General features: G+C 45.5%; 1 protein-coding gene across 3 annotated transcripts in view; it reads right to left on the reverse strand.

Moving 5' to 3' along the window:
• Window positions 1-26,048, reverse strand: part of LOC309415236 (secretory carrier-associated membrane protein 1-like) — a gene marked incomplete at its 5' end in the record, with an annotated part of 48,352 nt that extends 22,304 nt beyond the window's left edge. For 2 of the 3 annotated variants that reach the window (XM_082012693.1, XM_082012692.1), the window contains 2 exons: window positions 8,716-8,793; window positions 25,992-26,048. In XM_082012693.1, the coding sequence (XP_081868819.1) occupies window positions 8,716-8,793; window positions 25,992-26,048 (135 nt within the window). The remainder of the gene's footprint in view (window positions 1-8,715; window positions 8,794-25,991) is intronic. The other variant, XM_082012694.1, reaches the window with a different exon arrangement.
• Window positions 26,049-27,604: the final 1,556 nt, after the last annotated feature.

The following is a 27,604-nucleotide window of genomic DNA, read 5'->3' on the forward strand; positions in this document are numbered from 1 at the left end:
GGCTTATTTCTTCAAGCACTGCAGTGTAAGGAAGCAGCTGCCCTGAGTCTCATGTTGTCAGATCTGTGCGCTGCAGTCCATTACTTAATGCAGGAATGACTCAGCAGTCAAGGCAACTTCCATGTCTGTCTGAAGGTTAAAGCCCCTGTATGTCTAGAGTTCTGCAACAAATCACCCCAAAACAAACAAAAAACCCAAACAACCAACAAACATTTATGTTTAGTAGACTTCCCCACCATCCCCTTCTACTTGCCCAGTAAAGAACTTGTACCTTCTGGCCTCTTAATTTCTTGAATCCTTTTAAGAGCTTTTTCTATAGTGAGTGTGACAGCCATCACTTTTCATTCCTCTAGTATAAGGCCAGCTGAGGTACATTCTAGTTCATGCTTTAGCAACTTTCCATCTTAGTTTTCTTAACACTCAACTGAACACGACCTGTTTCCAGCAAGTTATTGCTTCTCTAAAGCCTGTTCTATTAAGAATTCAAGTTTAAGACACTTCCCTTGTAAAGAAACAATTTGGCTTTTTCCTACATCTTTATCGTCTATTAGTACTCTTACAACCTTAAAGTTGGTGGAAGTTTCCCACTTTCAGAGTTTTAAGCTTGCCTTAGTTTCACACTTAGCTTGCCAGAGCCTAAGCTCTTAAGTTTTCTTTGAAAAGAGTTTACACTTTTCTAAAGGCTGTCTTACCCCAGTAGCACACTTGACACTGTTAAAATCAAAAGCAGCAAAAAGTCAGCATGGTTAGTCTCTTATGGTACATCTAAAGTACCTATTTTTGAGTTACAGTAGGTATGTCTACACCATTAGTTTAAGTTATTGTGTGTTTAATATCACTTATGTGTTACTTGATATCACTTGCTGGAATTAGTGCAACGATGTAAGAAAAAGTAGAGAGAAGAGCTTGTAAGAGAGTCAGAGTAAGGAAATGATAAGAAAAATCATGTATCTGCCTCAACAACTGTTGTTAATTTTTGCTGGGTATCACTCCAGAATTGCTGCTAGGTTGATATATATTAAAAATGTAATAAATAAATAATAAAATAAAAAATAATAAAAAATAAATAATGTGTGCACAGGGGAACTAAGTGTCAGTGCTCAAATCTACCTCTAATGGTGGAAGTTTAATATTGCTTTAACGTGCTTATTTTTCCAGGCTACTATTTAAAGACCATAATTCAATGCACAACAGGCACAGGTATTATAAACCACCTTCTAAGAAATTTTTTACGATGAGGGTGGTGAAACACTGGCACAGGTTGCCCAGAGAGGCGGTAGATGCCCCATTCCTGGAAACATTCAAGGTCAGGTTGGATGGGGCTCTGAGCAACCTGATCTAGTTGAAGATGACCCTGCTCATTGCAGTAGGATTGGACTAGATGACCTTTAAAGGTCCCTTCCAACCCAAACTATTCTATGATTCTATGACTAAGAGTGTCATCCAGACACTCCTTGAAACTGTGACAGGCTTGGTGCTGTGACCACTTCCCTGGAGACCCAGTTCCAGTGACTGACCACCCTCCCAGTGAAGAACCTTTTCCTAATGTCCAATCTGAACTTCCCCTGACACAGCTTCATTCCATTTCCATGTGTCCTAATGCCGGTCACCAGAGAGAGGAGATCAGCACCTCCCCTTCTGCTGCCCCCCTTGAGGAAGTGATAGACTGCGATGATGTCACCCCTCAGCCTTCTCTTCTCCAAGCTGAACAAGCCAAGTGACCTCAGCTGCTCCTCATAAGTCTTGCCCTCGAGACCTTTCACCATCTTGGTCGCCCTCCCCTGGACACACTCTAATAGTTTGATGTACTTATATTGAGGCGCCCAAAACTGCACTCAAGGTGGGGTTTAACCAGTGCAGCGTAGTGGAGGACATTCATCTCCCTCAACCAGATAGCTATGCTGTGCTTGATGCACCCCAGGACACAGGGGGACCTTCTGGCTGCCACTGTTGACTCATATTCAACTTGCCACAAACCCAAACCCCCAGATCTCTTTCTGCAGGGCTGCTCTGCAGCTTCTCAGCCCACAATTTCTATGATTTACATCAGTCCCAAACTCTGAAAACAATACCCCACAAATCTTACCTAAAAAGATTAACAGCATTGTCCTGGTTTCAGCTAGGATAGAGTTAATTTTCTTCCCAGTAGCTGGTATAGTACTGTGTATTGGATTTGGGATGAAAATAATGTTGATAACATACTGATGTTTTCAGTTGTTGCTAAGCAGTCAAGGACTGTTCAGCTTCTCATGCTGGCCTGCCAGCAAGAAGGCAGGGGATACAAGGGAAGCTTGGAGGGGATGTAGCCAGGACAGCTGACCCAAAAAGGCCAAAGGGATATTCCATGCCATATGACATCATGCTCAGTATATAAACTGGGAGAGCTGACCAAGGAGGGCTGCTGCTCAGGAAATGGCTGGGCATTGGTCGGTAGGTGGTGAGCAATTGCACTGTGCATCACTTCTTTTTTATATGCTTTTCTCATCATCATCATTATTATTACCATTACTTTTATTATTTTCCCTTCCTTTTCTGTTCTATTAAAATGTGAGTGAATGGCTGTGTGGTGTTTAGCGGCCTGCCGGGTTCAACTACAGCAGTCCTTTTTGGCACCCAATGTGGGGCACAACATGTTGAGATAAAGACAGATCTGACCAGAGTGCATTAGAGCAAATTTGTTATAAGCATTCATTATAATAGTTTGATAGTTGCTGGTCACAATGTTGATTTATTTGTTCTCAAAGTTGTTGTGCTTATTCTCAGGGTTGTGTCATGGAACACGTTACTTGCTGTATATGTTCCCTTTTGTGCTGTTGATAATCTCTGGGAACTGGGTCAAGATTATCATTTTGTTGTACTTTGTAACAGTGGCTTATGATATGATAAAACTGCTGCTAGTGACATTAATCCAGTTTCTATACTCAGCATTGCCGTCACTTCCATACTTTGTGATACATCTCTTGGAAACTATTAATAATTACACTGTTTACCTTTTCTCCTTGGAGAGCCAATTTACGGGGAAGACACCTCCGTTCAACTTCCCCTTCTCCTCCAGGCTAGCAACAATAGCTCCTGAGAATTTTTAATACCCTTGGGATGTTCAAACCAGCATGTTCCTGTTGCTCCTACTCCTGAATGCATTTCAGGTCTTGTTTAAAGTTAAACAGCTACTTAAGAATATCACCCAGTAATCTACCCTGAGGCTGGACAGTTATGAGTGGCAGGGTGTGTGGGATAATATGGGCAAGTACCTAGGACAGTAGGCACGTCCAGTGTTCTGCAACTTCACCCTGAACAAGTGCAGAATCCTGAAAAACTAGTGAAGTATTTGAGAAAAGTATGCTGTCACCCTGGCAATTCCAGAGAAACACAAATCACTACAGTGTGCTGGGGCCTGGCCCATGCCTACCAAGCCCTGTTCAACACTATTCAGTATCCTCCAGGGGAAGAGAAGGTCTCTGGATCTGACAAATAAACAACAGGCACTGTGGCTACTTCAACGCCCATGACAGGCACTGCAGCTGAACCAGAAAACCAACCCATGCTGGTATCAGTCATCCCTATACACAAGAAGAAATAATGGAAGTGGAAGTAAACTTGTTTAGTAAGGGATGAAGAAGCTTCTTCTAAGAGGGAGCAGGAGGAAGAAGTGGATGAGGCAGACTACTCCAAAGCAGGGCCATCACGAGAACAGGAGGAAGAAGAGGAAGAACGCATAAACGAGGCCATAACCACCAGATCTCTATCCCTGAGTGAGCTGCAAAATACGTGTCGTGGTTAGCCCCAGCTGGCAACTAAGCACCCAGCCGCTTGCTCACTCCCCCACAGTGGGACGGGGGAGAGAATCAGAAGAGTAAAAGTGAGGAAACTCACCCCCAGTCTTCTTGCTAGCAGGCCAGCACAAGAAGCTGGACTGTCCTTGACTGCTTAGCAACAACTCAAAACATCAGCACGTTATCAACAGTTTCTCATCCCAAATCCAAAACATAGCCTCACACTAGCTTCTGTGAAGAAAATTAACTATCCTGGCTGAAACCAGGACAATATGCAAAAAGATTACAGCCTTCATGCAGGTGAGCATATTGTCACCTGGCTACTCCAATGCTGAGATAACAGGGCCAGTAGCCAGAAATTAGAGTGTAAGGAAGCCAAGCAGCTGGGATACCTTTCTAGGGAAGAGGGCACTGACAAAGCTGTTGGAAAAGGGGCACAAGTCCTCAGCCTCTGGAGGCGACTCTTGTTGGGTGTGAAGGAAAGGTATCCTTTCAAGGAAGATGTTCTATGTCACCCAGGCAAGTGGACCACCATGGAGAAAGGTAACCAGTACCTGAGGGAATTAGCTGTGGTGATGATTTATGATGACCTGAACAACGAGCAGTTATCCAAAGACCCAGATGAAGTACACACGACCCACGTGTCAGAAGTTTGTACTGAGTATACCATCATCATATGCAAACTCATTGGCTGTAATGACCTGGAAAGATGGAGAGGGAAAAATGGTGGATGAATTGGCTGGCCAACTCTGCCAATATGAAGAAAGTCTCTCCTCCTCCGTTGTCTCAGCTGTGGAGAAACTAGTCCAGCAAATCAAGGAGGATAGATCCTACTACCAATCTGTACGGACCAGTATCTCAGCTATTAGGAGTAAACGTTCCTTTGCTCGAGAGAAAATATAGCAGGTACACACCACTGGCCGCCCTGTGGTTTTAACTGTGTGACCACGGAGAGGACATGAGGAAGTGGGATGGAAAAATCTACCTTGACCCTAGAGGCACGGGTACGTGAGTTGCAAGGAAAAACAATCACAAAAGGAAGGAGGTCTTCCAGGAAAATTGCTGCTCCAGTTTCCAATGGGCAGGAACTCTGTCTGTTCCCCAGACAGAGTAGAAGGGCTTACCTTACTCCTGATTTTAATTAAGGGACTTCTGATTCTTATTTACAAGGAGTAATGAATGCTGTAACCAGGAATATAGGGGCCCTGCCTCCAGCCACCTGGAGGAAAGGGACAACCAGGTTTATTGGACTATGTGTATTCAATGCCCTGGCACATCCGACCCACAGGCTCTAGCGGACACGGATGCACTGTGTACCCTAATGCCATCAAGGTATAAAGGGGCAGAAACCATCTGTATTTCTGGAGTGACTGAGGGATGCCACCTAAATGTCTTGGAGGCTAAAGTGTGCCTAACTGGGAAGGAGTGGCAAAAGCACCCCATTGTGACTGGCCCAGAGGCTCTGTGCATCCTGGGCATAGACTACCTCAGGAGAGGGTATTTCAAGGACCTGAAAGGGTACCGGTGGGCTTTTGGTATAGCTGCCTTGGAGACAGAGGAAATTAAACAGCTGTCCACCTTGCCTGGTCTCTCAGAGGACCCTTCTGTGGTGGGGCTGCTGAGGGTCAAAGAACAACAGGTGCCGATCGCTACCACAACAGTGCACCGGCGGCAATATCATACCAACCAAGATTCCCTGATCCTATCCAGATGCTGATTCATCGACTGAAGAGCCAAGAACTGATAAGTAAGACTTGCTCACCCTTTAACAGTCCCATATGGCCAGTGCGAAAGTCTAATGGAGAGTGGAGACTGACAGTAGATTATCACGGCCTGAAGTCACACTGCTGCTGAGTGCTGCCGTGCTGGACATGCTAGAATTCCAATATGAACTGGAGTCAAAGGCAGCCAAGTGGTATGCCATAATTGATATCACCAATGTGTTTTTCTCAATACCTTTGGTGGCATAGTGCAGGCCACAGTTTGCTTTCATTTGGAGGGGCGTCCAGTACACCAGTACAACTGGAACAGGGTGAAGCTCCAGAACAGCTGCACTATATCAATGCAGAATGCATATTCCAAATTACAGTCTGACTGTAAGGCCTCTATATGCCAGAAGAACGACTTTAAATGGGGCCCTGAGCAACGACAAGCCTTCGAACAAATCAAACAGGAGATAGTTCATGCCGTAGCCCTCGGGCCAGTCCGGGCAGGACAAGATGTTAAAAATGTGCTCTACACCACAGCTGGGGTAAACAGCCCTACCTGGAGTCTCTGGAAAAAAAGCACCAAGGGAGACTCAAGGTCCACCCCCAGGGTTTTAGATTTGGGGATACACAGGATCCGAGGCCTGCTATACTCCAACTGAAAAAGAGATATTGGCAGTATATGAAGGGGTTCAACCTGCTTCAGAAGTGATTGGTACTGAAGCACAGCTCCTCCTGGCACCCCGACTGCCAGTGCTGGGCTGGATGTTCAAAGGGAGGGTCCCCTCTACACATCATGCGACTGATGCTACGTGGAGTAAGTGGGGCGCACTGATCACACAGCAGGCTCAAACAGAAAACCCCAGTCGCCCAGGAATCTTGGAAGTGATCATGGACTGGCCAGAAGGCAAAGGTTTTGGAATATCGCCAGAAAAGGAGGTGGCGCGTGCTGAAGAGGCTCCAATGCAAAATAAATTGCCAGAAAATTAGAAGCAATATGCCCTGTTCATTGATGGGTGCTATCCCATTGTGGGAAAGCATCGGAGGTGGAAGGCTGCTGTATGTAGTCCTATATGACAAGTCACAGAAACTGCAGAAGGAGAAGGTGAATCGAGCCAATTTGCAGAAGTGAAGGCCATCCAGCTGGCTTTAGACATTGCTGACTGAGAAAAGTGGGCAGTGTTCTGTCTCTATACTGACTCATGGATGGTGGCAAACTCCCTGTAGGGGTGGTTACAGCAATGGAAGCAGAGCAACGGGCAGCGCAGGGGCAAACCCATCTGGGCTGCTGAATTGTGGCAAGATATTGCTGCCCGACTAGAGAATCTAGTCATAAAAGTACGCCATATAGATGCTCACGTACCCAAGAGTCGGGCCACTGAAGAACATCAAAACAGCAGCCTGATCCACCTGCTGGTTAAGACTGAAGGGGCTAAGGTGGATCTGGACTGGCAACACAAGGGTGAATTATTTATAGCTCACTGGGCCCATGACACCTGAGGCCATCAGGGAAGAGATACAACTTGTAGATGGGCTCATGGTCAAGGGGTGGATTTGACCACGGACACTACAGCACAGGTTATCTATGAATGTGAAATGTGTGCTGCAATCAAACAAGCCAAGCAGTTAAAGGCTCTCTGGCATGGAGGACAATGGCTGAAATATAAATATGGGGAGGCCTGGCAGATTGACTATATCACACTCCCACAAACCCACTAAGGCAAACGCTATGTGCTCACAATGGTGGAAGCAACCACCAGAGCAGAGTAGAGGGGCAGAATCCCCTCGCTCGACCTGCTGGCCACGCTTCTTTGGATGCAGCCCAGCATATGATTGGCCTTCTGGGCTGCGAGTGCACATTGCTGGCTCATGTCCAGCTTCTCATCCACCAGTACCCCCAGGTCTTTCTCAGCAGGGCTGCTCTCAATCCCTTCATCCCCCAGCCTTTTTTGATCCTGGGGCTTGCCCCGACCCAGGTGCAGGACCCTGCACTTGGCCTTGTTGAACCTCATGAGGTTCACATAGGCCCATTTCTCCAGCTTGTTCAGGTCCCTCTGGATGGCATCCTGTCTCTTGGGCATGTCAACTGCACCACTCAGCTTGGTGTTGCCTGCAAACTTGCTGAGGGTGCACTCTATCCCACTGTCCATGTCATTGATGAAGATATTAAACAGTACTGGTCCCAATACGGACCCCTGAGGGGCACCACTCATCACCAATCTCTGTCTGGACATTGAGCCGTTGACCACTGCCCTCTGGGTGCAGCCATCCAACCAATTCCTCATCCACCAGACAGTCCACCCATCAAATCCATAGCTCTCCAAGTTAGAGAGAAGGATTTTGTGTGGGATCATGCACCAGCCTCCGGGAAAATCAAATAGAACGGACTGTTAAAGACTACACTGAAAAGAACAGGTGGTGGGACATTCAAACATTGGGATACACATTTAGCAAAAGCCACCTGGTTCATCAATACTAGGGGACCTAGATATCAAGCTCGCCCTGCCCAATCAAAACTTTTACGTACTGTAGAAGGGGATAAAGTCCCTGTGGTGCATGTAAAAAAATATAATGGGGAAGACAGTCTGGGTTATTCCTGCCTCGGACAAGAGCAAACCCATTCATGGGATTGCTTTTGCTCAAGGTGCACTTAGTAGGTGATGCGGGAGGATGGGGAAGTCTGATGTGTACCTCAAGGGGATTTGATTTGGGGGTGAATAGCCAAAGATGTTAATTGCTATATAATACTCTATGTCATCACATCAACAGTCAAAGACTGTTCAGCTTCTCATACTGGCCTGCCAGCAAGAAGGCAGGGGGTGCATCGGAAGCTTGGAGGGCACACAGCCAGGACAGCTGACCCAAACTGGCCAAAGGGATATGCCATACCATACGACGTCATGCTCAGTACATAAACTGGGGGAGTTGGCCAGGGAGGCGCCGTTGCTAGGGAACTGGCTGGGCATTGGTCAGTGGGTGGTGAGCAATTACACTGTGCATCACTTTGTATATGTTTTTATCATTATCGTTGTTGTTGTTATTATTATTTCCCCATCCTTTTCTGTCCTATTAAACTGTCTTTATCTCAACCCACAAATTTTGCTTTACTTTTTCCCCTGATTGTCTCCCCCATCCCACTGTGGCTGGTGGGCAGAGTGAGCAAACCGTTGTGTGGTGTTTAGCTGCCTACCGGGTTAAACCACAACATAGCATTATTAATAAATAAATGTGCTTACTGTTCTTAAATCAGAGAAGGGATTGTATTCATCTAGCCGTCGAGGAACATTTCTTGTCACTTGTGTAACAGAATGATCCTAGAAGAGAAAACACTTCTGTAAATGTATGCATATTTATACAAGCAACAAGTCAACACATATCATTATATCATATAAAACTCATTATATCATAGAAAACTCTAAAAAAGTTTGTTTCACTAAAAAAGCCTGTAAATATCCACCTCTTTCTGTCCTCAAATGACATCATACAATCTTGAGCTTCTTACAAAACTAGATGTCGTGGTTTAGTCCCAGACGGCAACTAAGCACCATGCAGCCACTCGCTCCCTCCCCCACGGTGGGACGGGGGAGAGAATCAGAAGAGTAAAAGTGAGGAAACTCATGGTTTGAGATAAAGACAGTTTAATAGGTAAAGCAAAAGCTGCGCATGCAAGCAAAGCAAAACAAAGAATCCATTCATTGCTTCCCATCAGCAGGCAGGTGTTCAGACATCTCCAGGGAAGCAGGGCTCCATCACACGTAATGGTTTCTTGGGAAGACAGATGCCATCACTCCGAACGTCCCTCCACCCCTTCCTTCTTCTTCGTCCCAGCTTTATATACTGAGCATGACACCATATGGTATGGAATATCTCTTTGGTCAACCTGGGTCAGCTGTCCTGGCTGTGTCCCCTCCCAGCTTCCCATGGACCCCCAGCCTTCTTGCTAGCAGGCCAGCACAAGAAGCTGGACTGTCCTTGACTACTTAGCAACAACTCAAAACATCAGCACGTTATCAACATTTTCTCATCCCAAATCCAAAACATAGCCTCACACTAGCTTCTGTGAAGAAAATTCATTCTATCCTGGCTGAAACCAGGATACTAGATTATCACAGTCTAAAAGAAACTCCATCTGTCATACATTTGATTTATAAGGGAAAAAAGCTCTCAGTAAAGAAGGGAAGAAAACCATATCCTGCTCTATTGACCACTGGACTCCACAACTATACACCCAAAGAGCACGACAAAAGAAAAGTTTTTTCTATAAACTTTCGGTTTTCCCTACCCAGATGTACCACCAACACCTTAAGGAATAAATAAAGTATTTCAGAAGAATGAAGCTGAGGAAACAGTGTCCCATAATGTCAAAAGTACCTCTGGTTCAGCTTCTACCTGATCTAGTAAAATTAAGAAAAAGGTGTAATTTTTTCCTCCAATGAACTCCACAGTAAAAAAGACTGCTCAAGTTTTAGCTTGAGAAAGCAACTTCAGGAATGAAACATTTCTCTGTGCTAGAGACAGGCAAGCTTGATACTACAGAAGAGCAGAATTGCCCACTATCATAGACCACACTAACATCATATGAAGACAAATTGTACATTGTGTCATCTGATGCCTGGTTCCACTACATTATATCTGTGGCTTAATTTAAGGTTTTGGCATCTTAAGAACATAAGAATGTATGAAAGGAAGGTTTTCTTGAAAATTAAAAAAATCTACTTATTTGATATGGTGAGTTGCATTTATATTTACATAAATACACAAAACAAGCGTACAATATTTCATACGTATAGCAAACATACAAAATAGCTATAAATATACTATTTAGTAATTTATAACTGTTGCCTATATATACGCATACATATTTTCTTAATTACAACAGTCTAGTTCAACATTAGAAAATGAACTGAAGTTGATAAAGGCTGGGACAAAGATAAGTATTTACATTTATATACATAGAATCATAGAACCATCGGGTTGGAAGGGACAGAATCACAGAATGGTAGGGGTTAGAAGGGACCTCTGAAGATCATCTGGTCCAATCCCCCTGCCAAGGCAGGATCACCTAGGGCAGGTTGCACAGGAACACGTCCAGTTGGGTTTTGAAGGTCTCCAGAGAAGGAGACTCCACAACCTCTCTGGGCAGCCTGTTCCAGTGCTCTGTCACCCTCACAGTAAAGAAGTTTTTCCTCATTGTTGAGGTGGAACTTCCTGTGCTGCAGTTTATGCCCATTGCCCCTCGTCCTGTCACTGGGCACTACTGAAAAGAGACTGGCTCCATCCTCCTGACAGCCACCCTTCAGATATTTATAGACATTGATAAGGTCCCCTCTCAGCCTTCTCTTCTCCAGACTAAACAGCCCCAGACCTTTAAAGTCATCTAGTCCAACCCCCCTGCAATGAGCAGGGACATCTTCAACTAGATCAGGTTGCTCAGAGCCCCATGTCTTCCCTGTGCTGAGGGCTCCAGAGCTGGATGCAGTACTCCAGGTGGGGTCTCACCAGAGCGGAGTAGAGGGGCAGAATCACCTCCCTCAACCTGCTGGCCACACTGCTTTTGATGCAGCGCAGGATACAGTTGGCCTTCTGGGCCAACCATATCTCTCCCAGGTATGTATTACCAATCAAATACCCAGTAGCCTTTGTTTTGCTGCATGAAAAGGGTAAGCTCTTTTTATTTCAAGATAAGCTCTCCATTGATTATCACAAATTATTCCCTATATGCACTTCATATTGCCCTTTTAGAGAAGTGAATAATACTAATTGTACACTTTCTGGTAAGAATTCATCCCGAGTGTTATTTGATAGTAACAGTTGTACTTCCTAAGATCACACCACTGGCTCAGAAAATTAAGCAAAATGCAACAAAAAATACCTGAAATTATGTTTGTTGGCCTGAGTTTTTTGATGTCTTGATCAAAGAGAACACTATCCATCCCACTCTTCATAAAGGAATGAGTTCTGAAGAGCAATCAGAGCTACTGTTTCACTTGAAACTCTCCATATGATATACTTTGCTTTCAATATGTCCTCATGAGCATTTCTGGGGAGAGATTTCTGACAAAGTTCTGCTTTTAAGAACAAAATTGGAAGGAGAAAAAAAAAAAGTATTTGGCCAGCAATGGACAAAGTTTTTTTTTCCTCCTGCATTAACTGTTGGGTCTCAGCTTTTAAATTAGGACCTGACACTTAGAAAAGAACATAGCCTGCACATGAAGGATGTGTTTTTCAGTCCCATAACACTGTCTACATTCAGCCAGATTAAGCCTCTCAGATTGCAATTTACACATGTTCAGTAAACATTTGGCATAAATCAAACAGCTAAACTCCCCAAAGACTTCCTCCCTGTTCGTGCCACAACAAGCTGCAAATGGAAAAGTTTCAAGAAGCTATTCCTGTTTTGACGCAGTGTCAAACACTGCTGGTTCTTCATGCTTTATTTATATCATCCCAGGCCCAAGAAGGAGTAAAGTTACAGGAACTTCACAAACAGCAACTTAATTGAGATTTCATGTCTCGGTGTCCTAATAGTACATTAGCAGTATAAACAGTTTACATTTAACAGCATGAAGGAAGCCTTAATGTCTTGCCCCTACAATAGTATATTTTAACCTATGATTAAAAACCACTTGCTACAAGAAAGAACTGTCCCGAAAGGTTACACACGTAACACCCAGAGGAATTAATGACTTAAAGGCAAAATAAAGGTTATTTCTGTACACAATTATTAAATAGGATAGTGCAGAAGTAGACAACTGGGGTTTCTTATATTTGGCTTTCAAGCATCACCCATTATAGGCCACTTTATCTGATAGCCACAGAGCTATGAAGGGTTCTGAGCTACTGAGCAAGGCAAATTCCCCCCACCTCTGAAACAGAAAACTTCATAAACTCACAAGGCCAAATTTGTCCTAAAGCCCACACCAGTCCCATCTTGCAATGGAGTACTGGATGCCTAACAAAGCATTATTTCTCTCATCATTATTCTCAAAATTCTCCCCTTCCTCAGCTCTGAAAGGTGTGTTATGTTCCTCTTTGTAATGTTAAAGTCTCAACATATACTACAAGACTAATGCAATATGTGCTAACACTTTACTGAAAGTCGGGGGGGGAATGCAGCTATAATCAATATTGAATATCTACTAAAACACTTCACAGTTTTAATAGATTACAGTGCAGTTACAGCGCTGATGAAGTGTACTCTCAAAAGCTAACTACCATGCAGGACAGCTAAAGGACATTTCCAACATCATGATGTTCAGCATTAAATTATGCAAGATTATGGGGAATTTATAAAGTTTGAAGTCATGAAGGGAAAACCAAATACAAATATTTTTCTGACTTTCTAAGTCCTTTACTAATTTAAAGACGAACAATTTGGTATATTTTATAGTCATATAAAAGAATTAAAACTAAGTTATGCATACAGGCACACAACAGAAGTTTTTAATTCTAAAGCACAAATACTGTGGAAACACTTCAAGTAATTAGGATCCTGATCCTTCAAAAATAATTAAGACTTCTCTTCCTTGCTATAAGTTTCTATCACTTTAGCTTCACTTGAACAATAGCAGTCAAGGTGCAAGCTGTATAGACTCTGCTGCTACACAAGTTAGCAGTCTCGCCAATGCACTATTGACTGCAGCATCAGCTCTCCAGCTTGTACTTCCTGCCAAATCAGATAGAAGATTACTTTGTGCTCACGTGAGTCAGATTAAATGTAATATCCAAATTATAACTGGAACTAGCTCTGCAGTAAAGTTAAACTCTAGCATAAACTTAGCTCTAGTGACTCAAGTAATACTGTGACCTCAGCAGGAGCAACTCAGGTGCCTAATGCCATTTTTAGATATCTTACAGCATCTCAGACATCCACACAAGAATGGCAGTCATTACAGAACTACAAGAAACCCACGTCTTTTTTGGAGCAAAAACTCAAAGCTAACCACTGTTTGGATACCTAATCCCACTGTATAGGGATGCATGGCAAGGTTTAGGGAGGCTGGGGGGGGGGTGCAAGGGTGGCTTCTGTGAGGAGCTGCTAGAAGCTTCCCCTATGTCCAATAGAGCCAATACCAGTCAGCTCAAAGATGGACACACCGCTGGCCAAGGCCGAGCCAATCAGTGATGACGGTAGCACCTCTGTGATACCATATTTAAGAAGGTGGAAAAAAATGACAACAGCAATTGCAGCCAGAGAGTATTGTCCTGACAAGTGGGATCTTTACCAGGTATGCAAGGCCAATATTCACACAGGGTCAAGGTATTCCTTTTATTGAAGGTTTGCGCAAAGCTGGAAGCTAGGTGGTATCCCACAAAGCTAGCTTAGCTCAGTACAAAATCTACATGTTTACATTGTTACATGATTAGTAAAACAATAAAAAACCCACTCAAGTTTACATTCATTGATTAGCAATTACTATATCACTTGCTATTGGTTACACATATTTAAATTAGCATGCATGCTCCTAGAAAGTGTGGGGGAGTAATTTGCACAGTCCCTCAATTGAGTTGGCAGTCGTGATCTCCCCCTGCCACCTTTGCCTTTACCCTAGTTATTGTGAAATTTCACTGACTTCATGCCGGTAGCATTCTCCTATTCTTGTTATCTTCCCTGTGGCAAGACATTTCTTTTATCAGTCCCTGAAGCCCCCTTTTCCATTCCTCCTCTGGAGACTGGCAATTAGTAAGGCATGCAAGTTTACATAATCTTGCTAAATTCACACAATACAGCTACTCAGCTTAATGGTTAACACTTATCTTCGGCTTATCAAGAGGAGTGAGAATATGAGAGAAACAACTCTGCAGACACCAAGGTCAGTGAAGGAGGGGGAGGAGGTCCTCCAGGCGCCAGAGCAGATTCCCCTGCAGCCCCTGGTGAGGCAGGCTGTCCCCTTGCAGCCCATGGAGATCCACAGTGGAGCAGATATCTACCCTGCACCCCGTGGAGGACCCCACACCAGAGCAGGTGGATGCCTGAAGGAGGCTGTGACCCTGTAGGAGGCCGGCACTGGAGCAGGCTCCTGGCAGGACCTATGGACACGTGGAGAGAGGAGCCCACACTGGAGCAGGTTTGCTGGCAGGACTTGTGACCCTGTGGTGGACCCATGCTGGAGCAGTCTGTTCCTGAAGGACTACACCCCATAGACGGGACCCAGGCTGGAGCAGCTAGCAAAGAACTGCAGCCAGTGGGAAGGACCCATGTTGGAGAAGTTCATGGAGGGCAGTCTCCTGTGGGAGGGACTCCATGCTGGAGCAGGGGAAGAGTGTGAGGAGTCCTCCCCCTGAGGAGGAAGGAACAGCAGAAACAACATGTGATGAACTGACTGCAACCGCCATTCCCCATCCCCCTGTGCCACTCAGAAGGGAAGGAGGTAGAGCAATCGGGAGCAAAGTTGAGCCTGGGAAGATGGGAAGGGTGTGGGGAAGGTGTTTTAAGATTTGGCTTTATTTCTCATTATTTACTCTGATTTTGACTGACAATAAATTAATTTCCCCAACTTGAGTCTGTTTTGCCCATGATGGTAATTGCTAAATGATCTCTCCCTGTCCTTATCTCAACCCACAAGCTTCTCGGTATATTTTTCTCTCCCCTGTCCAGTTGAGAAGGAGGCATGATAGAGCAGCTTTGGTGGTGTGGCGGACCAACGTGTGGACTTTGTCTTAAACATTTCTTGGTACGGAGGCCTGCAGAGCAGAGCCACGGCGCAGGCACAGTGGTAAATACAGCACTTGACAAGGGCACCCGACAATCGACGACCCCCCCAAGTATGCAAGATACAACATGGTCCTCACATGGGCGCTAAGGGATGAGTGAGACGTGCTGTTTCCTCAGGCAACCGGAGTGAAAAGGCAGGACTAAAAAGTATAAAAGGTGGTGCTCACAGTGGCTGGAGAGACCCCCACCACCAAGGAACAACAAGAATCAAGAGGACCAATGGGATGCCGCTGGATCCACAGGTGGTGATATCTTCTTTGTTTGTCTCTGTCTCTCTCTTTCTCTTCCTCTCTTTGTCAAATTGTGAAAGACGTGTTGCATGGGACTTGTTGGTCTAGTTGTATTGTTTAGTTAGAGTAGTTGCCATTGAGTTATTCCATGGAACCTCATGCCTTGCATTTTTGTACTATTAAATTGTTAAATTGGTTGGTTGGTGTCGTCTCACCTTAATTCAGTCCAGGGGGATCACGAACTTGGTCATTGGTCCCAAGGGGAGGGAGGTCGTCCTAAACGACTCCTTTCAGGCCACAACAGGTGGGCACCTAGCCTCTAGCCAAGGTCAACCCACCACAGTCCTTTTATCATTCATTTCAGAAACAAAAAAAAACCCAACACATTTTTTAAGAGTAGATAAATTGCTGAATTGTTTCAGAATAAATGAAACATATTGAATTTCAAGAGATTGCAGTTTCAGAACCTTTGTATCATCTCCCAAGATGGAAGGCTACAACTATCCCCTGTCCTATGACTTAACAACACAAAAGAAAACCAACACACACACACCAAGGAGACAGCTACATAGGAAAAGGTTTAAGATGATCTTAGAAATTCACCTTTGTAAATTTATTTCATACTGGTTTAGTCTATTCAAGAATAAACTTTCAGGGCCTTAAGGATGCTCAAACCCCTCCTAGGTTGTCAGACATGCCTCATCACTAAGGACTTGCCTGGTCATCATGAGACTGCTGGCCAACCCTGGTTACTTTTGCTGGACCTGATCCTGACCCCAACTTGACTTTCTAACTTGGGCTTGGATCTGCCTCCTCAATACGGACTTGTCTAACACTCTTGACTGAATGCAGTTACCATCACTGGACCTGCTCTGCTAACCCTGCTTGGGTGCTGTGGGACTGCACCATTTGTCAGTGAGAACTTCACCAAGTGTGAATTCGTACTCACAAGCTGTGAAAATTGTTCCTCAGTAAAAGGAATTAAAAAAGCTTTCATTATCAGCCTGCTTCCATCTAATGATACTTGAGGTTACACCAAATGTGTATTTCTTCAAAACACTATTTCTATAGAAGGATTATCGTGTCTTCATTTGAATGGTACATTGATGTATTTTCTTCTGCACAACTTTAATGTGATCAACAGTTTTTTAACTTTAGAACATTACTTATCTATTTGTTTCATTACCTCTTGTCTTTCAAGCCAAAACACATCTTGTTTTGGTTGGTACACCATCCAGAGGACAGCTATTTACAGAGAAATACTATGACTTCTAAAGCATATCAGCCTTTGGGTTCAATTCAGGGATTGGGGTTGGGGGAGGGGGGGGTTGATTTTTTTTTTTTTTAAAGAAGAGTACCACATTAAAAAAAGCAAAGGTTAAATAGCCACCGTCTCAAAATCAACAATGTTTTATGATCAATCCAAGCAAGCAAATACTTGAAACAAGAAATCCTATTTTACAAACTAAATTCCTTTACTTCCAGGAGATAGCAAAACAGAAACATAACTTAATTTTGGACTTCCAAAAGAATTAGCTACCCAAAATACTGAGCAGACTAGATGGTTCTGCTTTACCTTTATCTTTCCAAAGAACATATTTCTTCATTCAACATCAAGCAAGAATCTCTGCTGTAATCTTAATAAAAGGCATAAGAATAGTCACAGGAAACCTCACAAGTAGTTAGCAAAACCAAAATATTTAAGAAAAAGCAGGATCTATCTTTAAACCTTGACAATAACTCTTTGACATGATGCCCCCCTCTCCTTTCTCTGTGTCATGGTTTAACTCCAGCTAGCAACCAAGCACCACACAGCCACTCGCTCACCCCCCCTACCCCATAGGAGAATCATGGGAGACAATCGGAAGAGTAAAAGTGAGAAAAATCATAGTCTGAGATAAAGACAGTTTAATAGGTAAAGCAAAAGCCACGCACACAAGCAAAGCAAAACAAGGAATTAGTTCACCACTTCCCAGGCAGGTGTTCAGACATCTCCAGGAAAACAGGGCTCCATCACATGTAATGGTTACTTGGGAAGACAGATGCCATCACTCTGAACGTCTCCTTTCCCCTTCCTTCTTCTTTGTCCCAGCTTTATATACTGAGCATGACATCATATGGTATGGAATATCCCTTTGGCCAGCCTGGGTCAGCTGTCCTGGCTGTGTCCCCTCCCAGCTTCCTGTGCACCCCCAGCCTTCTTGCTGGCAGGCCAGCACGAGAAGCTGGACTGTCCTTGACTACTTAGCAACAACTCAAAACTTCAGTACCTTATCAACATTTTTTCATCCCAAATCCAAAACATAGCCTCATACTAGCTTCTATGAAGAAAATTAACTCTATTCCAGATGAAAACAGGACACTGACATACTAGTTTGTGATTTTACACAAGCACAGGAAGTGGCTTCAAAGGTAAGGAAAATAAATAATCTCATCATACATAAAATTATCAAGCACAAATAAAAATACGAATACATTTGAATAAGGTGTTCAGACAATACAACTTAGGTTGTCACGGTCCCTCTGGAAATACTGGTTCTATGTATAAAGTATTTTAAAACACATAGTCAAACAAAACTGAAATGCAGACACGCATTAATAACCACAAATTTCAAAGTTGTTATACCAACAGCATAACAATCAAGGTTTGGCATATACATGAGGCCTTCTACCCCTTCAAGTAAATGAATGGATGAGTAAAAGCATGCAAGATTACCTTTTCTGGGCAGTGGGACGAGACAGAAATCAGCAGAGATTGAAAGAATTTTTAAAAAGCCTCCGAAAAAAAAAATAGGAAAAGTGTACAGCTTTCCAAAAACAACTTCTCACCAAGGCGAGCAGCTCCAGTACTGGAAAGATCCGCAGCAGTGCGCAGCGGGGTTTCACGAACCGGGAGAACCTCCAGGGGAGCAGAGAGACACCAGTAGCCTGCAGCTGGCGCGACATCGGCTGACAAGACAGAGCCAAGAGCAACGGCTGCAAAGCCCACCCCCCCACCCCCCCATAAAGGAAGCCCTTAGGGAGCAATAGCGACCAGGGCATGATGCAGCAGTTGAGTCACCATCCCTGGAGGTATTTAAAAATGTGGCCCTTAGGGACATGGTTTAGTGGTGGACTTGGCAGTGCTAGGTTAACAGTTAGACCTGATAATCTTAAAAGGTCTTTTCCAACCTAAATGATTCTATGATTACACAACTAAAAGAAATTCAGAACCATGTTTAACAGTGAGCTTCAAGTTAGAGAAGTCGTTATAGAGTCCTTTTATAATGATGCATTGCAGATAAGTAGATCATGCATTTTGCCTGACAGGTACAATAGAAGTCTTTCCCTGATGAGAAACTGGAATCAACTATTGCACTTTAAGCAATGTCTTCAGTCGGTCACTGAAGGGAACTGCTCCAGAGCTGGCCTGATCCACAGCCGAGTGGCAGAACTTGGCACACAGGGGGTTTTCCTGAGGCAGGGAAACAACTGGGCAGAGGAGAGACCTGCCAGGAGCCAGCAGTTCTCGAGGGAGACACTGATAAGGCCTGAGCATTGCCAGACCAACGGCAGCCCACACCTATAAAAAGCAGCCTAGGAAGCGCTAGCGATCAGGAGCACTGTGACCAAAGCAGGCAAACAGAGCATGGCATGTCAGAAGGGCATAGTGGTGTGGAAGGGCGTGCAGGAAGGGCATAGTCACCCTACCAGCTCAAGAGATGAGTTCAGTTGGTGGTCATCACCCTCTCGGGAGGAGCTTAGCTATGGTAGCCACCCAGCAGAAAGCCATGTCCACCAGAATGGATGTGGCAACCCAGACAAGAGCACCTACGGAAACATGCAGCCATCCAGGTCTCAGGCTGCAGGGGGTGCCAGAGCCTCTCACTGGCAACAGTTGGCAGCAGTGAGAGCAGCTTTGTGAGGTGTGACCAGGTGGATGATCTGCTCAGCCTGGTGGCAGAGCTACAAGAGGAGGTAGAAAAGTTAAGGAGCATCAGGGAGCCTGAGGAAGAGATAGACTCAAGGAACCATACTCTGCCCTCCCTGAGACAGAAGCAGGAACAGCCACCAGAAAAAAAACCACAAGATCAAGGGGATCCTGTATCCTCCCCCCAGCCAGGCTGAAGGCAGTAGCTTAAAGGAAAGGAGTGAATGGAGGCAAGTCCATGCTACAGGCAGCAGGCAAACCCCTACCTTGCCTTCCCAGGTGCCTCTGTACAACAGGTATGAAGCTCTGGATGTGGAAGGCCAGTCCATGGATGATGGTCCAGCTACACCAGAGGGTTTATGAAGGTCAGAAAAGCCTACCCCCCGTATGACAATCACCTCCACAAGGAAGAAAAAACAGGTTATAGTTGTAGTCAACTCCTTTCTGAAGGGAACACAAGGTCCAATATGCTGGACAGACCCTTCTCTTAGGGAAGTCTCATCCCTCCCTGGAGCCTGGGTTAAGGATATCACTAGGAAACTTCCTAGCCTGGTACGGCCCTCGGACTGTTACCCGCTACTGCTCTTCCATGTGGGTGGCGATGAAGCTGCAACACATAGTTCAAGGGCAATCAAAAGAGACTTCAGGGCCTTGGGATGGTTGGTTAGGGAATCGGGAGCACAGGTTATTTTTTCCCCTCTCGCCTTCCATTTGCAGGCAGCAATACTAGAAGGAACAGACAGGCCTACTCTATTAATACATGGCTCCATGACTGGTGTCACCGCCACAATTTTGTGTTTTTTGATAATGGGATGGCCTACAGAGCACCAGGCTTGCTGGCATCGGATGGGATTCACCTTTCTCAAAGGGGGAAGAGGGTCTTTGCTCGCAAACTAGCAAGGTTTATTGACAGGGCTTTAAACTACACTTGAAGGGGGATAGTATCAGGCTTGCCCATGACATGCCAAAGTTAGAGGGTTGGGATGCTAGCAAGGGCCCTCAGCCTGCTGCTCTGAGACGTGCTGCCTACACTGCAGCCTTATGGAAAAAAGCCAGGGGCTCCTGAAGTAACAGAAGCCAACAGGGAAACACTAGTAAAATACCTCAAAAGAATTAAGGGGTGTTCATCTAAGAAAGTTGTGGAGTATTAAGGCACGGACTCCGGCAGGGATTCGAGCCAAAGACCTTTATTGCTACAAGTGTCCGCTTTTTATGCAGTTACAGCTCTCTCACACGCCACAAAATGCATCCTGATTGGTTACCACACACAGTCCATGCGCTTCTCACACAGTCAGGATTAGCTGCCTGCAGGTGTCCACGAGCTCCTTTGCTTCCTCTTAGTTGTTTACCACAGCTCCTTCTCCTCAAGGTTGAGCCCTGCAGGTGTCCAGCTGTTTACCAGCTTCTCAATGCCCCAGCTCCTTCTCCTCAAGGTCGAGCCCTTGCAGGGTGATCCCAACATCTCCCCCTTTTTGTTTGTCTATAAACAAAACCTGATGGATCATTCGCTGAAGCATGGTGCGCAGACATGAAAGCAAACAAGGAACAATTAACAAAATACAACAAAAAATGGCCAATGCTAATAATGCTGTTTTACACAAAGACTTTAGCCATCCTGTTATGCCCCAGCCATTCAATAACTTGTCAACCCAAGAGGTGTCATCAGACGCCATGGCATGTAATACCTTGGCATGCCGCCAAATATCATTAACGTCTGTGAGTATTTTTCCAGCATTATCCACATAAGCACAACAGGTCTCGTTTATCAGAGTACAGACTCCACCTGCTTGAGCAGTGAGGATGTCTAAAGTTTTACGGTTTTGCCATACTATAGTTCTAAGAGATTGAATCTCTTGCTGCAAGCCTAAAATTGCATCTACAGTGTGATTAGCAATAATTTCCATTTCTGCTGACAGATTAACTATTGCCTTTTCTAACTGTACTATTCCTAGCGATGGAAAAAGTGCCCGCACAAAGCTATGAAAACCAGTATTATATCTTACCAAAGGATTTGCACTTCGCTTAGCTCTAAAGGTTTTCCATGTGCCCCTAATGATACCACTAATTTCAGTATGACTAATCAGCTGCAAATTAGGAACCAGGAAGCCCATGGTACATTCCCCTGTCCAGTTTCTGGGCAGCTGTTTCCTGGCCAATTGATCTCCACACAGCCACCATAACCCCTCTGGTAAGTTACAGGTGGCATTTAATGCAAGACCGCTATTGGTGGTGCTCCTTCCTCAAAAATAGTCTGCCCATTGCTGCGCCTTACGTCCCTGTGAATAATTCGAAGCGCTGTTGCTGTTGTGAGATACCTTCAGCGCAATGGCTGTCCAGTTTCCCTCGGTCTGATTAAACTTTGCCAGGCTCATACCATTTTCAGCTGTATAATTAACATACACTACTGTTATATTGACTAATGTCAGAGTATAGTGTTGATCTTGATATGGTACAAAGTGGTGTTTGCACTGATAACTTGTATTAAACAGCTCATAGGGATTCTTCTCCGTCCAATTGCTCAGAGGAATGCCCAACAACGGGCCCTGTATCTGATCTGCAGTTCCACAGATCCAGCAGTTGGTAGTGTTAGCATAATTAACCGCACTCTGCAGCGGTGACACAAATGTGTTTGCTGTAAAGCCCACATGGACACTGCTCACAGCTATCAGTCCAAGCAACACCACCACCATGGTTTTACTACCCCTCCCCATTATCTTTGCCTGATATATTGTTCTGTGTTACAACAAAAATATCGAATATACCCAAAATTCTCTATCCCCTCAACTCTGTTACACCGTATACACCACGGGGAGTGTCTGGTTCAGGTATACTCTTTGATTTCCTGTAAAAGAAATGATATATTTATGACAATAATTACAACGACATAGAACAAACCCACAACACCGTTTTACAAATAGGGCATATTGAAGTTCCTGCTCTTGAACGTCCAGGGAGTGCCGCTGAGATGGTCAACGAGCCATCATTTCCCACACAAAAGAGCGAAAGTGTCAGCTGGCAATACGTCGGAGTCGGACTCCGCGTCCGTGGGATGTGTGACAGGATCTTCTGGTCTCACCGCTGGCCGTACCAACCTGGTCAGTACCCACTTCGCTCCGTCCCTTTGCCAACGTTGGGCAGGGTCATATCTTGACTTGAGGGAAGGATCGCCCCAGGCAGCCCCCTCCTGTTGCAGCACAGGCGACCAGCGCTCATGTTCCGGGTCAGGGAGGACTCGCCACCTCCATTGGTTGCATTAGCAGGGGGGCACTGGGCTCAGGCTGCTCATTCTCATCATCCCCAGCTTGGCTTTCTTTCTCTCCCGGGGCTGTGGAAGCAGCAGCTGCTGCCGCCGCTGTCCGCTCTGATTTTATCGCCTTTATAGAGTCTCTGACTAATCGCCAGGTTGTTAACACTTTCGCAGCCGTATGATCCCCTTTGGAGGCTGCGTCTAACACCAATTTCCCTGCTTTCTCCCAAGTATCTCGCTCAAAAGCTGTTGCAGAGTCTGCTGCTAGCCCCTGGCTCTTCAAAAATGCTAACAATAATCGTAACGTTGTTTCATCATAAGTAATCCCCCTCTTCTTCAAAATCTTTAATACAAAGGATTGCTTTTTCTTCCGAGGACATTTGTGACCCCATTACTTCACGTCCCCAGCTGCTCACCTCTTTTGGTGATTATTCGTCCGGACTGCAGCTCTCTGTCCCGCTGCTTCTATCTTCGTTCAGCTGGGCTACTCCACCGGTCGTTCTCTTTACCACAACTGAAGTCCCGATTCGGGGCGCCATTTGTGGAGTACTAAGGCATGGACTCCGGCAGGGATTCAAGCCAAAGACCTTTATTGCTACAAGTGTCCGCTTTTTATGCAGTTACAGCTCTCTCACACGCCACAAAATGCATCCTGATTGGTTACCACACACAGTCCATGCGCTTCTCACACAGTCAGGATTAGCTGCCTGCAGGTGTCCACGAGCTCCTTTGCTTCCTCTTAGTTGTTTACCACAGCTCCTTCTCCTCAAGGTTGAGCCCTGCAGGTGTCCAGCTGTTTACCAGCTTCTCAATGCCACAGCTCCTTCTCCTCAAGGTCGAGCCCTTGCAGGGTGATCCCAACAGAAAGTGACATGGCCAACAGCCCAGCTGAAGTGCCTCTACACCAATGCACACAGCATGGGCAAACAGGAAGAGTCGGAAGCCACTGTGCTGCTAGAAAGCTATGACCTGGTTGCCATTACTGAAACTTGGTGGGACAAATCCACCCTCATGAGGTTCAACAAGGCCAAGTGCAGGGTCCTGCACCTGGGTTGGGGCAACCCCCAGTATCAATACAGGCTGGGGGATGAAGGGATTGAGAGCAGCCCTGCTGAGAAGGACCTGGGGGTACTGGGGGATGAAAAGCTGGACATGAACCGGCAACATGCGCTCGCAGTCCAGAAGGCCAATGGTATCCTGGGCTCCATCCAAAGAAGCGTGGCCAGCAGGTTGAGGGAGGTGATTCTGCCCCTCCACTCTGGCGAGACCCCACCTGGAGTCCTGCATTCAGCTCTGGAGCCCTCAGCACAGGAAAGACATGGACCGGTTGGAGGAGGTCCAGAGGAGGGCCACAAAAATGATCAGAGGGCTGGAACAGCTCTCCTATGAAGAAAGGCTGAGAGAGTTGAGGTTGTTCAGCCTGGAGAAGAGAAGGCTCCAGGGAGACCTGATTGCAGCCTTCCAGTACTTAAAGGGGGCCTATATGAAAGATAGGGACAGACTTTTTAGCAGGGCCTATTGCAACAGGACAAGGGGTAATGGTTTTAAACTAAAAGAGGGTAGATTTAGACTAGATATAAGGAAGAAATTAGTGGTCAAGCATTGGAACAGGCTGCCCAGGGAGGTGGTAGAGTCACCATCACTGGAAGTATTCAAAAAAACGTGTAGACGTGACACTTCAGGACATGGTTTAGTGGGCATGGTGGTGTTGGGTTGATGGTTGGACTTGATGATCTTAAAGGTCTTTTCCAACCTTAATGATTCTGTGAAATGTTTCACAATGAGAGTGGTGAAACACTGGCACAGGTTGCCCAAAGAGGTGGTAGATGCCCCATCCCTCGAAACATTCCAGGTCAGGTTGGACAGGGCTCTGAGCAACCTGCTCTACTTGAAGATGTCCCTGCTCATTGCAGGTGGGTTGGACTAGATGACCTTTAAAGGTGCCTTCCAACCCAAACTATTCTATGATTCACACTGTAAGTACAGTTGAGGTAGATCGCTAGATTAGGTCACGGAAACACTATATAAAAGACAAGTTACCTGGGCTGATGAGCCATGCAGGGGCAGCTATACGGCTTCTAATACCCCTAACCACTCTGGGTATCTATACATACTATGGTTTGCTATATGTTATTTTCATCATTACTATAAAAAGAAAGAAAAGCATCACATACTTTTGTTGCTGAAAACATATTCTAGAACAATGACACCTTTTCAGTACTTGGTGCCAAAAGGTATTTAGAAGAACAGTGCTCACTGCCATTGGTGCCCATCCAAACTATTCTTGGTGGCAACCTCAACACCAGGGCTGCTGTTCATCTGGAAGGTCACTGCACTGTGTAAGACATGAAGAAAAAACAGAGTGACTAGCCTGAAAAATACACTTTACTAAATTTTATGACAATAAAAACTAAACTAATGATTCAGACAGACTCCAATAAATAAATGTCAGTAACACTATGCTTCCAGCAGCTACCTGCACAAAAATATGCTTGAAATGCAACAGCTCAATTTTTAAAAGGCTTAGTTATTGTAGCTAGCATCCTAAAGTTGCTGACATATCGTAAGTGTATGCTTTAAAGTGTCAGCAGGAGATACAAGTGAGGCACAAAGAAATTCGTTAAGATTATGAAACTAAGTAGCTCAAGAAATAATTTGAACTGGATTCAAATAGCAAAGAAAGAACAGATAACAAGGGGAAGCATCCAAGGAGGTCAGCTCTTCTTGGCAGCTGAAGCCAGGAGAGCAGGTAAAGAAACTAGTCTCAGCTGTATGACAGGTCAGTAATGCAAGAACTAAAACCTTTAAAATATACTACAACACATCATTTTGAGATGCAGTGTAGAACTTATGCCTAGCCATCAGTAGTACCCTGTGTGCTTCAGAAATAACGTAAAGAAGTGGGTAAGCTTGATGGGAGCTGGGAGGAGGCGAGAGAGAAAAAAGGGGGTAAATTCACTAAACTATCTGGGTCAGTCAAATGGAAAAAAAAGCCGTTGTAGCATTATGCACACATACACTAAGTTACTGCCAAAATCAAGACACTTTTTTCCTTCAAAATAATACACCTGAAACGCAAGTTATGTTATTTTAGCAACAGAAGGCAAGACAAAACACAGAAACCTGAACTTGTGAAACAGCTGTGCCCGTTTCTAGGGCTTCCAAAGGCGCTGTTTATTTTACAAGCCCCCCCCAGAGTCGTCGTGCGATCTGCGCCGATCAGCGCACCCGATCAGCGCCGGCCAGCTCCCCCCGAGGCCCTTCCCCACCTGTCACGGCTGGGAGCGGCCCCCCGCACACAGCGGGGCCGGTACCACTCCCTCCCCCGGGACGCCCAAGGCTCGGCGCAACTCGCTCTACCCCCGCCGCAGTACCGAGGAAGGCTCGCAGACCCCCGCCCGCAGCCTCACCTTGAAGGGGTTGTTGAGGTCCGGGTCAGCGAAGGGGTTGCTATCGAAGGTCGACATGGCAGGGGCAGACGGGCACTACGATCGCCAGGAGACAACTCTTCCCCTGTAGCAACACCCACCAGCTCGCCAGCTCAGCTCAGCTCAGCTCAGCTCAGCTCAGCTCAGCTCAGCTCAGCTCAGCTCCGCTCCCCTACCCTACCCTACCCTACCCTACCCTACCCCCATCACCAGCCACTACAACTTACACCCCACCAGCCACAACGCACCGACCTCCCAAAATGGCTGCCCTGGAAATGAGGTTGCACAGCGGAACGGCCATAAAAGGAAGCAGGAGGGGCGAGCAGGAGGCAGGGAGGGAGTAAGACTTGGAAGAGTTTGTTCCCGGGGTGGGGAGAGAGGTGAGCTGGAAGAGTCTATTCCTGAGGGGGGTGGGTTGTGAGGGTTGGAGACTTGCTGTGGTGAGGGCTGTTAGGTGCCCGTCGCTCTCGCCGCATCGCCTGAGCTGACGAAGGGCAATGGGGGGCTCTATCCCGCCGCCCTCGCACGCTAGGGGGGAAGGAGGCTCAGCGCGACAGCCGGGGAAGCGCGCGCGTGCGTTGCTAACAGCCGTGGCGGCAGCGGGGTGCCTCCCCTCAGAGAGCGGCATCCGGCCGGGCAGCTCCGAGCCGCCGGCTCAGCCAGGGTAGCCCCCATTTGGTAACCCTCTCTCGGGGCTACTCGGTACCGTGCAGATGGTAGCCAAAGGGAAGAGGTGCGTGGCCTCTCCTTTCCTCCTTCCCTGCCCCTCAGAATGGGTCAGGACAACCCGTCTTGTCTGGAAAGTGAAATGCATATGCAAAGGTAACAAGAAAGCCTTCATATTTGAGGCTTATTTGGTAAAACACAAATTTACTCCCTTATTCCCTTCTGCTGTTGGCATGATAAATAGCATGCCAAGTGCACAGCTTCTCAGATGTCTTGTACAAAGGTTCAACAAGGCCTGTAGGTAGGGTATGCCTTTGAACCATGGTCACAAAATCCTGCTTAATTGGGTGGAGACATTGAAAGGGCTTCTTGGAAATGTTCAAGCATTTTGAACTATTCAAAAGACTTTTCAAATACTTCCTCCAGAAATACTGATACTGCAGTTTGAAGAACTCAGTCTGAATGATGCAAATAAATGGGAACAGCTGTTTGAAGCACTGAAGAACCTTTGGTTCAGAGCTATCACTGAAATCTGAAATCTTGTATACTTGATATTGAAAAGTAACAGTCTACATTGATGCAACACTTTTAAAACCAGTGAATTCTGGATTTCTTTACATGCTTTCTAAAGAAATTATTTAAAGTTTCATTTAAATGCAAAAAGAGAGGTTTGAGACAAGTTAGCCTGTACTCTACCTAAAAGAAATTGCTATGAGAGTAAAATTTTCCTTTTAACTTTTTGGTATTCAAATCTGATTTTTTTCCCATGTAAACAATCATAGACTAACGTTGAGGCACACTGTCTAGGGTTTGTTGAAGGCTGACTCAGAATGTTAACACTTTTATGTATTTTAATGGCTCTACATATATCATTACTCTGATCCTGACACTGGCAGTCATTGTGATGGTAGTGTTCCATCAACAAGTCA

The sequence above is a fragment of the Phaethon aethereus genome (assembly GCF_964289735.1).
Source record: "Phaethon aethereus genome assembly, chromosome: W".
Taxonomy (NCBI): domain Eukaryota; kingdom Metazoa; phylum Chordata; class Aves; order Phaethontiformes; family Phaethontidae; genus Phaethon; species Phaethon aethereus.